This window comes from Doryrhamphus excisus, chromosome 1 (genome assembly GCF_030265055.1).
Source record: "Doryrhamphus excisus isolate RoL2022-K1 chromosome 1, RoL_Dexc_1.0, whole genome shotgun sequence".
NCBI lineage: Eukaryota > Metazoa > Chordata > Actinopteri > Syngnathiformes > Syngnathidae > Doryrhamphus > Doryrhamphus excisus.
The window spans coordinates 11,317,112-11,333,043 of NC_080466.1; the positions used below are offsets into that span (position 1 = coordinate 11,317,112).

Sequence of the window (15,932 nt, forward strand, 5' to 3'; positions counted from 1 at the left end):
TACATTTGTATATTATTTATTTAGTGTGATCTAATCTCGAGTAAGGCATTAAGAAAATGAGCTGTTGGTCACAAATGGGCTATGGGATGTTTTTTAGACACAAGTGATGTAGATACAGAGGCAATTAGTTTCTTTAAAAATCAGAAGGATGAAATAAAAGCACAACATGGGGAGCATAAATGTGGACAACAATAAAGAATGACAGTATGGACATATCCTTCATCACTGGATCCTCAGCTCCTCCCCTCAAACGCGTGAAGCTTCCAATCCTTCAACTTGGACCACTTTGTCTCCGATGCACTTTTTTTTTTTAACAGACTGCAGTTGGGCGCCGCCACAACTTAACGCAACACTTCCGTTTCCAACAACACGACAAGGCAGGGTGAGAGTCGCATCATCCTCTGCCGCCAACAATGGAGGGAAGGCTGCTATTTTGTCCAAAGTGGCACAACGCGCTTTGCGTTGGGATTTTAATGACATTCTTTATATTCCAAGGCGTCAACACTGAAATAACCTGCAGGTCATGTTGGGTTGGAAATCAGGGGCTTGCGCGGGAATTACTGTTGCAATTTGAAAGTGCCTCCGGATTAAAAGAAGAAGTTTTTGGACACAATGACGGAGCAGAGAGATCCTGGGCTGCAGGTGCCGGAACTCGAAGGCTCCGTCGCGCATCTTTGCCCGCTGAACGCGCGCCGCATCGCGCAGAAGAGCTGAGACATATGCGGAATACAGATGACCACGTCGGAGAGAGACACTTTTCAAACATCCAACAATGCAACAGCAGTGGCGGTGCTTGTAAAAAGCGTCCCAGAAGGAGCCGAGATGATAGCAGAGTCGGACACCCTGGAAGAAGAGAGACGCGCTCCGAGCTGCGCTGGAGGGGAGAGGAGAGGAGAGTCGGGGGCTCCAGCCAGGATGAGCTCAAACTTAACAGCTCCACCTTCGCCTTGACAGGGGACTCGTCTCATAACCAAGCTATGGTGCATTGGTCTGGGCACAACAGCAGCGTAAGTCATTCATTCTGTCCACCCAGCCCAGCACTCTTGATGTCACAGTGTGTTTGGCCGTGTGTATAACCTCTTAACAAAGGTTCAGAAAACACCAAAACTTCCACACCTTCAATTAAATATGCCTATGTTTCACATATTTAGGCATTGGTGTAATTGCATCCAAAAGTGTTCCAAACATGTTTTGCACAGGGACAGAGAAATGGGAAATCAGTTGAATACCTTTGATTCTTTTTGGAAATGATATGACCAATGACTTTATTATTCAACTAAAGTCTGGGTGCCACTTTTTCAAAAATCCAAGGGTTTGATATAAATGAAAAATATGTTTTCATTGGCTACATATCACCTGTATGACAGCAATAACACTCGTCAAAGATCCTCTATTTCAGGAATGTATGGATATTTTCAACCAAACAGAGAAATCATGGGCTCCTTGGACAATTTTAATATATGCACAAAAAAACCTTTCAAAGTTAACTTTAAAGAGTGGACAGTTAGAGTTGCATACTTGCTCACTTGAACGTTACTGTAAACTCCAGCAGCAGGTATAATCACTATTTCATACCCCCCCCCCCCCCCCAGCTTAAAGTGTCTCCTTTAAATCATTAAGTCATTCACCCTGCAACATGTTGAATAAGAACCTTTACTTTATAATCCTGTTGTAACAGAGGCTGCCTTTTGAGTTTGCTTCAGCATCTCTCTCACAGCATTCACTGGTGTTTCTCACCTTGTTTGTCGAAGCTCTGGAAACTACGGTTGTTTTTGCCGCCATCCTCTATAGAAAAACAAAAAACAAAAAACAGACAAATCATTCTAATACTCAGAAATGTGCTGTGCCCCTGAAAGACTCATCAGTGCACGTAGTAGTGCTTGAAAGGAGGAAGGGGACCACTATGGAGTTCTGTGTGTGTCGTATGATCAAATAAACACACACAGAGTATGGATGATTAGCGGATTCCCTGGCCAGATTCTGTCTATAGTGTTTACATTACCAAAAGAACCACCATCCACTCATGCATCACCGATGGAGGCTTTGTTTGGGCAGTTGAAGCGATAACTGAGGCATTGTCCTACGAAAACAAAGATTGAGGTTTCATTGTATCCCTGAGGGCACACGTCCACCGTGAGCTGTCCGCAGTGACTCTGCATCGGTCCGTTGTGGTGAAGAGAGCTGAACCGAAAGGCAAAGCAAAATGTAACGGTTGATCTACCTGCCTACCTTCACCTATGGTCTTGAGCTTTGGGTAGTGACTGAAAGGACAAGATCATGGCCTCTCCTTTTAGTTATTCAGGGCACGGCCATCTCTGGAAAGACCAAGGGCATGTTGTAGAGACTATGTCTCTCAACTAGCCTGGGAACGCCTCGGTAGCCGCTGGTTGGAGCCGGACAAAGTGACCAGGGAAAGGGAAGTCTGCGCTTCCCTGCATAAGCTGCTCCACTCCCGACCCGTCGTTGGATAAGCGGTAGAAGATGGATGGATTATACATGAGCAACCAACAATAACCGATTGAATCTCCTTTCATGTGGGAAGAGTGTAGGTTGCATAGAATGAAAGATTTGATGAAAGTAGAGTTGTAGTGAATTTTAATAATAGCTGCATTGTTACACCATGACAGATTTATCGTTATAATATTTAAATTAAAGTCTCACTGTATCTAAACAACCAGAGACTAAATTCAAATGCAGCTTCATTTAACATCACATCAACACGTATACTTTCATAGATATAATGTACCCACCTTCTGAATAATAGTATAATATTAGGATATATAATGCAGGATTTATTTGAGATTATTTTCAGGTTTTACTCAGGTTTGCAAAGCGAACGTGAGTGTGACAAGCTGTTCAACCTGTACTATTCACTAGCTTGCAATACAGATGCCCTTCATGCTTTATTATGCCACAGCAGATTTACAGTGGAAAAGGTGATTTTTATAGTCCCACTGCTACTTTCTGATGCAATTTGAGAGTACTTGGTTTAAGAGGGGACAGACAGAATGAGATGATAGAGACATCGGACAGTGGGAGTTACAATACCCCTTTTCTGAGATGTAGTTGGAGAACATGGTAAGAGAGAAAAAGACAACAAACGAGAACAGGGAGCGGGTGTTGATACATGATTATGTTGAAAACGTTCCTAATATATATACAATCATATATAGACAAACATGTACTTACTAGAGATGGTACAGTACAGGGTAAAACCCTGTGGCTCCTGGCCTTGATGTTGAGGCGTGGTGCGGTGCACCTATTTATGAACACTTCACCTTGGACAAAGATGAGTGCGTAGGATGAAAGCAGCATGCGGAAATTGCTCAGTTAGAGAATAGCGCAACCAGCGCTGTATTTCGGGTAAGAAGCTTTATTAAAAATAAAATAATCAGCACATTTCAAACTCTCAGTGTTGTATTTGTAGCTTCCTAAAAAGAAACACTGATCCACGGGTGTTTTTTGTTTGCTTTTTGTTTTTTACATACTAATGAAATATATCATTAGATATAATTTTGTCACCTATTACGCAGTGCTGGGTGGCACGGCGGTCTAGTTAGCGCACAGACCTCACAGCTAGGAGACCAGGGTTCAGTTCCACCCTCGGGCATCTCTGTGTGGAGTTTGCATGTTCTGCCCGTGCATGCGTGGGTTTTCTCCGGGTACTCCGGTATCCTACCACATTCCAAAAACATGCTAGGTTAGTTTGTCTATATGTGCCCTGGGATTGGCTGGCGACCAGTCCAGGGTGTACCCCACCTCTCGCCTGAAGACAGCTGGGATAGGCTCCAGCACTCCCGCGACCCTCGTGAGGACAAAGCGGTAGAAAATGAATGAATTAATGAATGAATGAATTACACAGTGCTTATTGTACAATATATTGACCTACGTTGGATTGGTTGCATGTACACATCCTTCTACTTTTCTGTATGCTGTATTAATACTTTTTTATTTGACAGTTTTATTTACGGGTGAATTACCTGCCAGTGGATTGCAGTTTCATTTGCATGCTTCATTGATTAACAAATGGAGCATTTTATAACGATAATAATTAACAGAAGAGTTTGGGAGAAAAAAGTTGTACTCTTTACGCACAAACATACCGAAACCGAGATAAGGACTGTGCCGTGCTTTACCATACTGTTGATTCACTCGTACTTACACGCTGTATTGACAGATGAATGCGTACATCCACACCGCATACAGAGTAAGATGTGTGGAGCTGATTAACTTGCAAAGAAGAGTTATGCTTCCACTCTGGCGTGTGCCTGTGAGACTGTGTGTATTCTCTGAGTGTTGTGACAGATGTGATGCTGTTATTGAGATATGATCATAAGACATAAACATATTGACAGTGATGAGCGTTACATGCAAACAGACAAGCAGACGGGGAGATGTCGCTGTCGTAATGCAGCAATGTTTTTTTCAGCTGCTGCAGCTGGGAGGTTTACAGGGTTTCATTTTGGGTGTGATTAATTAATTGATTTAATATCGTCCCACGCCTACTGCCCATGAGGCGAGAAATCTTGATAGGTTTTTGTCTCGCAAGCTTCTGTGTCACAACATCTTGTGAGAATGCTGCTATGTACACTATGTCAAAGATGCTCAACTGGGGGGTCTTAATCTTTATTAAGAGATTATTGGATGTTGTCTATTAATACTCCTGTTGGTGGCGACAAAGCTCTGTATTGCTATTCGAACCCTGCTGTCAAAGGAGAAGACCAACAATGTTTATTAGTGGTTACTGCCATTAAGAATGTGAATGTGCCAAACCTGTCTCTTGTTAAGCCTTACAAAACATTTGACTGAAAACATTTTATGCTTATACAATAGAACTTTGGTTAGCTTGAAAGTAGAAAATTTTGCTTCGGCAACTTTCTTTGACTCCATTTTGGATTATTTTGCAGCTGTGATCAAAAGAAAGCAGAGACTTCAGGTGAGAAACACTAGTGAATACATTAAATAATTACTAGTGAAACACAAAGGTGGATCTCGCTGACTATCACGCCTTCAATGATGGTAAAGATAACCCTACCTGTTTATTTATAACTTTAATTCATCATTTACGTAAATGCATTTGGAATAGTTGTTTGCATGTAAAACTATACAAAAGGTGTTTTGGCTTTCTGGAACAGATGAATTGGATCTGGAACTGTGGTTTTGGTTGGTGTGGATTTGGTCCCTCTAGGGCAGTGGTGGGCAAACTACAGCCCGGGGGCCACATGCGGCCCACCAAGCGTTTGAATCCGTCCCACCAGTTGCTTTTTAAATATTTCAACTTTTAACATACAAACTGGGAACATGACTTGCAAGTCGGATGTCTTATTTAGTAAAAAAAAACAAAAACAACAAAACTAAAATTAAATTACATAGTTTGATGTGGTCTGATGTTTAAAGTACTCCTGAAAAAAGGGACATGAGAACATACAGCTGATTGTATAACACTTTTATAGATAAAATTAGGCAAATAATTCAAAGAAAATTATAAGCATAAAATTGTGTGTGTTAAATATGTCCCCCGGACAATTTTGTTAACTCAATGCGGCCCGCGAGTCAAAATATTTGCCCACACCTGCTCTAGAGCTTAACCAATTACTCGATTATTTGGAACAACAAACTTCAGATTTATTGACTATGCAAATAATAAATCGTGTGTGGTTTACTCTGGTCTCGCAGCACAGTTAAATGTACAGTATTATTTTCCTGCAATACAATTCCCAACTGAAAATAACAGGACGTACTGTATAGATAATCAACCAGTTTTTATTTTGCTCTCCAGTAAAAACATGTCCTCTAACTTGGCTTAATAAGCCAATATCCCGATTCTGCCAGCATTCCACACAGAGTTTCATCTGTTACAAACCAATTAGAGTCAGTCACACACCACCAGCTGACATGACCTTGAATCAAATTCCATCCTCCAACGAACTACCAAAACTTAGCAATCAATTACAAGCAATGGCAAAAAGTGAGCCCCCAGTGGTGTCAAAGACAAAAAACTACTGATTTGCTAATATTTGTGCTTTGACCTTGTGCTCTGAACTGAACAGCCGTTAACTGGTTTTGAAATGTTCTTGAGCAACTACGGTAGAAAACTGTTTGTCCTGATTCTTTCAATCCAATATGCAAGAAAAGCAGACTCAGTGTTAAATATGAAATGTCTTGGTAAGCAAGACTGGTTTTCCTGGATCTTCACGACTGGAGATGTCAGGAGTCAGAGTGTGAAGTGTAAATCATTCATTCATTCATTTTCTACCGCTTATCCTCACGAGGGGTGCTGGAGCCTTTTCCAGCTGTCTTCGGGTGAGAGGCGGGGTACACCCTGGACTGGTCGCCAGCCAATCACAGGGCAGTATAAATATTTTATAATCCATTCATTTAGAAATTGATTATTTTCATAGTTAGTCACCTATTTTGATCTACTAAATACGGATTTCATCATTAGAGCCTTGTAGACATGAAGTAACACCCCTATATTCACCTTTATACTCATTCATTCATTCATTGTCTACCGCTTATCCTCACGAGGGTCGTGGAGGGTGCTGGAGCCTATCCCAGCTGTCTTCGGGCGAGAGGCGGGGTACACCCTGGACTGGTTGCCAGCCAATCACAGGGCAGTGTAAATATTTTATAATCCATTCATTTAGAAATGGATTATTTTCATAGTTAGTCACTTATTTTGATCTACTAAATACGGATTTCATCATTAGAGCCTTGTAGACATGAAATAACACCCCTATATTCACCTTTATACTCCTATTACCCAATACAGTCGTAGTAGACATAACTGAAAATAAGACATGTACGACGTAAATAAGACTCATGCATGTGTGTGTTGCTGTAAGTGTGTTTTGTTGCTAGGGGAGCTGAGTGGGGGTGGACAGGAAGTGACGTTGAGGGTTTGAGGTTGAGTTTTAACTTGCCTTGAGTTATGGGGGCAACAGTAGCCCATGTTAGGGATTGTTGTGCCTGTTGTGAGATCATTCAACCCTGCAATAAAAGCCTGTTATTCTGGCAATCAAGTCTGGTGCTTGTTTGTCGCAATGAACATTACAGTAACATTACTGACACCTAGTGACCAGCGTAGAATACTACACATCATCATAACATCTTTGAATGTCTTCTGAACGTGTATTTTACTTAATTGTGCAATATTTATTCTTGAAAATGCTTCAGTCAAAAAATAAGTAAGGTTTACTTTTTTAAAACCTAAAAGTACTGTATATTATATAAATTATTTTTTTTGAAGCCTGTGTTACAGATGTAATTGAAGCTTGTTAACAATGACTCGTGTCATCACTGACTACCGGGATCATACTGTATTGACAGCAAATGCAGATAAATACATCAAATGGGACATATGGGGTTGACCAGCTTTCCAAAATAGCCAGCAATAAGTTCATTTTTTAAATATGTTTTCAGACTGTAAAACCCCTCACCGTACACTAGATATTAACATCTTTTTACATTTCTCTCATTTGAACACTCTAAAATGTTAAAACCTTCGATTGAATTTTCATGAATAACCTACAAAGTTGGACACAAGAAAACTAAAAACATGTATTATTATTATTATTATTATTATTATTATTATTATTATTATTATTATTATTATTATTATTATTATTATTATTATTATTATTATTATTATATATCTGTGTGGGTGGCAAAATAAGGTATTTTAGACTGCAGTGTTTAAATAGGACACAAATTATGTCTAGCATGAAGATGGTTGCTGCTGTCTCCATGTGTGATGTATTAAGTGTCATCTTTCACAGTATTCTGACATTTATTAAACAAACAAAAAAAATGCTCAATTGCTTGCTCCATCATATGGAAACTATGCAAATACGTATAGTCAAAGTTAATAGTGTAATGCATGGGTGAAGCAAGCATATTGGGTGTTGTGTCAACATGCCTTCAACTACTAAATAAATGCTGGGCTTATAGTATGTTCACTTTTGGTAACATAGTCAGGGGGTTTTGGTATAAGCTTCTTTACGTTAGCTGAATTATTAATGGTTTTATCTTCCTGACCTTTTTTTGTACAAAAGCACAGACAATCTCAGATATTCAAAAAAAAATTAATAATTTGGTAAGACAGTAAGTGACCTTTATGTTTAGACTATTATAACATTGTTAATAGAGCTGATTGCCTAAAAATCTAGAAGACAAATTGCTACATGTACTAATGAGCAGTGGTGTTCATCCATAATGACTTGGGGGTGGGATTTTTAGTTCTGCTACTGATGAGGCACCCTTGAGCAAGGCGTTTAACAAATACAAACGCAGCTTGGGCACATCTCTCATCACTCAGACATGAGTGTGCTCCATTCAGGGATTGTAATAAATTAAGTAAAACCCAGAAATAAACAAAACCCCAGACTGAATTAACACTATTTTCAGTGGAAGAAAAGTATTTGATTCCATGCTGATTTTGCACAGATTAAAAAATTAAGTTTAATGTAACAAAGAGAGACATAATGTAAAAAAAAAAAGTATTTAATTGAGGGAAATAACAATTTCATTCCAAAGCGACACATGGTTTAGTAGTTGGTGGAGAGGTCAGACATTTCTTGTATTTGGTTACCAGGGTTGTACACATGTCTGGAGGGATTTCGGTCCACTCTTGAGACCAACCATGATCCAGTTTCAGTGATTTGGCTGAGGCGAGGAAGTTCTGATCAAAGATTCTACAGTGTACAACCTCGTTCATCAGCTCCTGTGCGGTGAAGTATTCCTTTACCCTGAACAGCGAGCATCCCCGAAGCAGAATGTTTTCTTCATGTTGGACAGTATGGATGCTGTTGTTGAGGTCAGAGGATCGAAGAAAATGCATGAAGTCAGACTTGCAGTTTCTAAAAAGAAAATGCAATAATAAATAAAAAAAAATATACAGTACAAACCACACCTAATGTCATAAACTCAACACCAGCTGTGCTCCTCTACATTAAAAAAAACACGTACGTTCTTGTCCTTTACGGCTTGTATTTTTAAACTATTTTTAATATGGCCTGAAAGCATTATATTTCCTATTTGCTACTGCTGATTAAACATGTACCTGTTGCGTTAACACTAACGGCAGAGGGGCATTGGACAGCAGAGAAAAAGGTCACTGGCAAAGATCAGTCTTCATGGGGTGTGTGGTATATCCTTCTGATTGGTGCAGATTGTGTACTGAGACAATATTATTTACAATCTGAATGTCAGGCATAACTAAGTTTGGTATGTCACCCTGATGGGTTCAGACTGACCTATTGAATCTGTTAAAAAAACAGAAGTTTATTACTCTTGAGATTTCATAGCTTCATCTGTCCAACTTGTGAAAACAGAAGCAGAGAAATTCTAAGAGACCACAATGTCAGACAGTCATTATTGATCATGTATACAGTTATATTCTGGAACCAATTAATTAGGCAGAAATCACATGACTCTTAGTTTTGTGAGAAATTCACCTTTTATTATACACTATAAATTGTGGGTTGACAGTCGAGGTTTAAAGGGGATGAAAAGCGCTTTCGAACTGCCAACTCACAGCTCTTAAATCAGTAATTCTCTTTTCACTATCAGGTCCTCACAAGAGGCTCACTCAAAGCTGGACACTTGAGACCTTAAGTGGCGGACATGAAGTGAAAAATACAGCACAACCTTGGTTAGCGTCATTAATCCCTCTCAGAAGGTCTGACTATAACCAAACGTTAGCAATCTGGCTGCCACACCGTGTCTGAGACAACAATCACATCCCTTTCGTTCATCATTTCTATGGATTAAGGTTTGTTTTCTGCATGTAAAACTAAATTTGTAAAACTCTAAAAATGTGTTTTTTGTTCATATTATTGTGACTTGTGGCATAAGTGATTAATGAGTTCCAATGGGAAACATGGATTTGGTTAGAGTACGTTTTGTTTTGGAACGGATTAATGGGGCTAACCAAGGTTCCACTGTACTGTTTTCATTTCACTTTCAGTCACTTAAAATAGCAGCAAAAACTGACTAGGCAAGTGAAAACTGCAGACATCATGAATGTTTTACCTCCTTTGAAGGTAGGGCTGGCATAATCCTCCTGTGGCACCAGTTTTTCACCTGAAACTTGTTTTAAACACGAAGAAAATTCCAGTACTGTACTTCCTCAAGTTATCACCACTGAACTAATACTTTTGTTTATTTGCTGGGGGCTCCTTGTCTACTTGAGCAACTAAACAGATGCCTCACTTTTTAGGTCAAGAAGAAAAAAATACTCATTCTTTATAATTAGCTATATTATAGCCAAGTTACAGTTTGGGATTGGTACATTCGACTGTAGCCTGGAGGAGGGATGGGCAACTTTTTAGCAGTTTTCACTGACCAGGCCACCTATTACATACAACAACAGCAACAAAGTTAGCAAATAGTTAGCATAGCGGCCACACAGTCAGGAGATTTGGGTTCGATTCTCTACTTGGACATCTCTGTGTGGAGTTTGCATGTTCTCCCCGTGCATGCGTGGGTTTCTTCCGGGTACTCCGGTTTCCTCCCACATTCCAAAAACATGCTAGGTTAATTGGTGACTCCAAATTGTCCATAGGTATGAATGTGAGTGTGAATGGTTGTTTGTCTATATGTGCCCTGTGATTGGCTGGCGATCAGTCCAGGGTGTACCCCGGCTTCTCACCGAAAGACAGCGGGGATAGGCTCCAGGACACCCCTGATCCCCGTGAGGATGACGAGTGAAAGGGATAATTGAACATATGAGGTTCCTTTTACCGTAACTGAAGATGTGATTTTTGCCAAAAACAATGTGGCAGTAAGAGCAGTGGATACCATTTTTGGGTTTTGCTATGAGTTCTTAAATTCAGCTGTGTTTTTCACCTTCTTTATCAAAATGCTGACACTTGCAATTTTCTATTTTGGGTTATTTTGCAGGCATGATCAAAAGAAAAGCAAAGACTTGAGGTGTACACGCAGGAAAGCAAAAGAGCAGAATCAAAGAACTGACGGGACTGTGATCACTCCTCGCAAGTTCTTTGAAAAGACTCAAAATAATCATAAAATCAAACCCCACTTCACCTCAACTATATTTGTGTGCAATATAAAAATGTCATTTCATGAATGAAATTCTTGTAAGTATTTAACAGTGGTTGCCTTGCACACAAGAAATAATCACAACTCAAAATAAGACTGGAAATAATAAATATAAAATAAAATAATAAAAGTCATGGAAATATCAGTTATATCAGTTATGTTTTCTGATCAGTTATCAGTTATATAGATAGATAGACGTGATGGGACAAGCAAATGGAACAAAGTGTGAGTGGTTAGTGTGAGTTCAGGCCAGCAGGGGCTTTCGGGTGGGGTGGGGGTGGGGGGGGGGGGTGAATGATAGAAACAGTCGAGTGTGAGTCACCCTTTTTTTTCTGCTGCACTGTCAGACACATTTCTGCAGTTTACAGACGCTACAAATTCAATTTGTATTTTGGCACAGGATAATTCTGAATCTGATGAGTGTAATAGGACTCCCTGGCTCATGAAAAAACACTTGGCAAAAGCTTTGAGAATCATCCTTGTCAATCTACATTGCCCAAAGGGGGAGAGATTCTGACTGCAAATCTAGCGCCAGAGGGTCCATGACCTCAACCTTGGCTCTAACGTATCCCTAATCAACCGAAGCCCCGATTTATACAAGTTGTGTTCAGCATAAATTCTTTAGGCTCATTTACCCGTGAGGTTGCTCCTCTATGCCCAAGTCTTGTTGCTCGTGTTTGACTTTTGTCTGAAACACGGAAACAGCATGCTGCTCGTGATGCCGCTATACTTCATATCCATGGCTATGGACCGTCCGTGGTCATGTCGGGGGCTACAACAGCAGACAGGTTTTTGCTTTTACTCAAAAGATGACATTACAGCACAATGCACCGACGGCAATTTATATTACATACAAATGCACAATACTTCTTAGCCTCCACTTTTTGTTCTTCATTCTCCATTTACAAAAGAACAAAAGTCTTGAGATTACTGCTAAAGACTGTTTTTCGCTTGTTTGCATACATTATTATTTTTATGTAATAGCATTTCCACTGCCATTACATTACGGTGGCACCCAACACTATCCCTGCCGCCCCTTTGAAGAGCATGTTCATTTTATTTAATTCAACTTCCTCAGTAGAAGATCAATTTGGTATACCTTCTTCTACATGGGTGAACATTTACAATTTTCCACTATTCTCTGCTCCGCACGGTCCGTGTTGTTTGGTCGTAAGGGAAAAATAAAATATGGAAGAAAGCAAAAATGCATTCTCAGAGTTTTAGCTGGTGCAATTCTAAAATAATTCATGTCCTGAAGCTTGATAAATGCTGCTAGTGCTGCCTTAGTGTGTCTACCATCATGAGAATCATTCCCAGTCAGCCCTGAGCCAGACATGGGCCACTGAAGACCCAGGGGAGTGGTTACAGTCTTTAGATCTGATTAATCCAACCCTCGGATTCATTTACAATTTTAAATTCTATAAATATAAAGCTGAAAATTATTAGTTACTTCCACCCATCAGCAGGAGTACTACTATGTGAGATACACTTTGATATTGCTGGGTTCCAGAAGTCAATATGAGTCAGTCTGTGTTTCTGCCAAGATGGGAAAGTTGAAAGACAAGCTCATAGGTTTTTGGTGTGTTTGGAGACACTATCAACAATGAAAGACTTTAACTAGAAGCTCCACTACAGCACAAATCCTACAGATCTATCCATCCATCCATCTTCTACCATGTGTCCAAGGTCGGGCCGAAGCAGAGAAGTGCAGACTTCCCTCTCCATGCCCACTTCATCCAGCTCCTCAAGGCGGATCCTGAGGTGTCCCCATTCCAGTTGAGAGACAACGCGTACTGGGTCTTCTCTGAGGCCTTTTACCGGTCGGTAAGAGGGTCGGCATACGGGAGACATCCTGACCAGATGCCAAAGCCACCTCACCTGGCTCCTTACAATGCAGAGGAGCAGCGGTTCTACTCCGAGTTTCTCCCAGATGACAGCGCTTATAACCTTACCCCTAAGGGAGTGCCTATGCACCCTACGGAAAAATTTTATTTCAGCCACTTGTACCCACAATCTTGTCCTTTTGGACGCTACCTAAGCCTAATTCGTATAAAAATTACACCCGGGCTGCCCGATGTTGTGGCTAATTATTGATGCATACTAAATGTCAGAGTACTGTATGGATTGGGTTAAATGTCCATGAATTTCCTTTTGCAAACAAATCCCAAAGGCTGTTATAGGAAAAAAAAAATGCAGAACCAAATTAGTTTTGGGGCGGCACGGCGGTCGAGTGGTTAGCGCGCAGACCTCACAGCTAGGAGACCAGGGTTCAATTCCACCCTTCACCCTCGGCCATCTTTGTGTGGAGTTTGGAGGGTGCTCCGGTTTCCTCCCACATTCCAAAAACATGCTAGGTTAATTGGTGACTCCAAATTGTTCATAGGTATGAATGTGAGTGTGAATGGTTGTTTGTCTATATGTGCCCTGTGATTGGCTGGCGACCAGTCCAGGGTGTACCCCGCCTCTCGCCCAAGAACAGCTGGGATAGGCTCCTGCACCCCCGTGACCCTCGTGAGGAAAACCGGCAGAAAATGAATGAATGAATGAAAATGAGTTTTGTGGTCAGAAATGTTCATGACTCATAAAAAAGTGCTGCCGAATTACTGATTTCAGTGTCTGTAATGATGAGTCTAGGTCAGGGGTCAGCAACCCGCGGCTCCAGAGCCGCATGTGGCTCTCCAGCCTCTTTGTTGCGGCTCCCTTTGCAATGCTTGAATATTTTTTAGCACCCGTGTGGTGAAAATGCACGTCTTTGTTATGAGTTTACAAAAATCCAACTTTGTGTGAGACCATGAATGCATCCTGACTGAGTTCTGACTGGTGACTGAATGAGCAGACAGGATGCTATCCAGTTCTCTCTGACAGGTTAACATGAAGGGAAATGAGTAATACTTTGAGTTATTTGAGTTATTAATTATTATTAATGAGTTATTTGACGATTCTAAAAAATAAATTAGAGCTCATTTAAAAACAAAAGTTTATCTCCAGTACTAGCAAGAGTACTCCAACTCGTCTTTTTTTTCCCCTCCAATGTTGTTTTAAACATACAACGTTTTGCGGCTCCAGGCTATTTTTCTTTAGTGGGCAAGTGGGTGAAATGGCTCTTTTCATAGTAAAGGTTGCCGACCCCTGGTCTAGGTTCACTGGTACTTTTCTGAAGTTGGCCCCAAACTTCACACAAAACTGTTAAAATAGTTTTGGCAGTCAATGAGACACATGCATGTTTTTTGAGTACCGTAGAATCGAACCCAATCTCCTGACTGTGTGGCCAACATGCTGACCACTCAGTCACCGTGCTGCCATCAGCTGGGAGTCATGACAGTTCAAATATTCAGGTAATATGTTGGCTTTTTGGCAGCGATACACAGCTGCTCACTTCTCATCATGTGACGGTGATGATGTCATTGTTCTTAGAAATTTATATTTTGCTTGTTCACATGGTAACGACAAGGCAGCGTTCTTCACATTAATACACATATACTGTCTCAGGATGCCCAGAAAGGCTGAAATGATGAAGTACTTCACCGTTTCCACCTAAAAACGTTCCTGTGTGGACAGCTTAAATGTAACAAAGTCTGATACAACACAGACAGCATCGAATACGGTAGTGATGAACTTGTACTGTGCTTTAATTTGCTGGAGAAACGATTCATTCTTAATTTGTAGAGGAGAAAGTTTGTGGCGCCCCTCAGGCATTTGCAATCAACACTGTGCATATACATAGAATGCTAAAATGTGAAAAGATTTGTGTTTTTCCCTTTTCCCTTGCTTTGACTGCAGCCCACACATTTTCTGGCTCTGCCTGACCTTATGTGGTATAACAATCTTTCAATAACAGCATGGCTATTCATTAGAAACTTTCATTCATTCATTTTCAAACAACCATTCATACTCACATTCATACCTATGGACAATTTGGAGTTGCCAATTAACCTAGCATGTTTTTGGAATGTGGAAGGAAACCGGAGTACCCGGAGAAAATCCATGCAAAGTCCACACAGAGATGGCCGAGGGTGGAATTGAACTCGGGTCTCCGAGCTGTGTGGCCTGCACGCTAACCACTCGACCGCCATGCAGCCTCATTAGAAACATTGTTAAAAAATACAAATGACCATTCTTCAATGAAAACATTTTAATAATAATGAAGAACCATTGTTGAATTGTTTTGGATTGTGGTCGTGATTGTGGTATCTTGCCATGTGGTGTTTAAGTCTTGGCCCTTTTAAGCCGCTGAGGACAGATGCAAGCTCTCCATTGTGGATGATTTATGTATCTGTGTCGGTGTGTTTGCAATGAGAGAGTGAGCCAAGCACCTACTCTTGTATTGGAATTATCTGGATAATTGTGATGGATTCGTATAACAAACAGTAAAAATTCTTGTTAACTTCACTTCACGTTACTACTGTGGATGACTACAATTAATTTGAAACGGTAATAGAATTGGTGTCGCCAATCCAAAGCTGACTTTTAATGATTCTCAAATTATGTTAGAGTTGTTTGCACTCTGACAAAAGATAATTACCTGTAGACTGCTGTGACTCAAAGTTGAGTTGACCACTTGACTCACACAATTGAAGTCTTTTATAGTCGTGAATGACCCACCGTGAATAATGAACAAGGTTACTTCATTCAGGCCAAGTGGTTGTATGAGCTTTCATATCCTCTAAGTAGTATTTTGTTTCTATTACCCAGCTTCTTTGGATAAAAAGGGTCTTGCTGAGAGATTCTGTTCTCAGGACACTGAATCGATCACAACTGGATTGTTCAATTTGTCTGAGAAGACGCTTCGCCTGTCAGCCAAGCAGGCTTCATCAGTACATGCTCAATGACTAAGTGGGACTAACACTGGATGACTAGATAGGACAGCTCTT

General features: G+C 40.5%; 1 protein-coding gene across 9 annotated transcripts in view; it reads left to right on the top strand.

Moving 5' to 3' along the window:
- Positions 1–270: 270 nt before the first annotated feature.
- The window catches only part of LOC131107404 (VPS10 domain-containing receptor SorCS1), a 141,829-nt gene continuing 126,167 nt past the window's right edge, over positions 271–15,932 (top strand). For all 9 annotated transcript variants that reach the window (XR_009120270.1, XR_009120282.1, XM_058057851.1 and 6 more), the window contains exon 1: positions 271–1,007. Coding sequence is in view for 7 of the 9 variants with exons in the window: in XM_058057851.1 (XP_057913834.1) it covers positions 414–1,007 (594 nt within the window). In the remaining 2 variants the exon portion in view is untranslated. The remainder of the gene's footprint in view (positions 1,008–15,932) is intronic.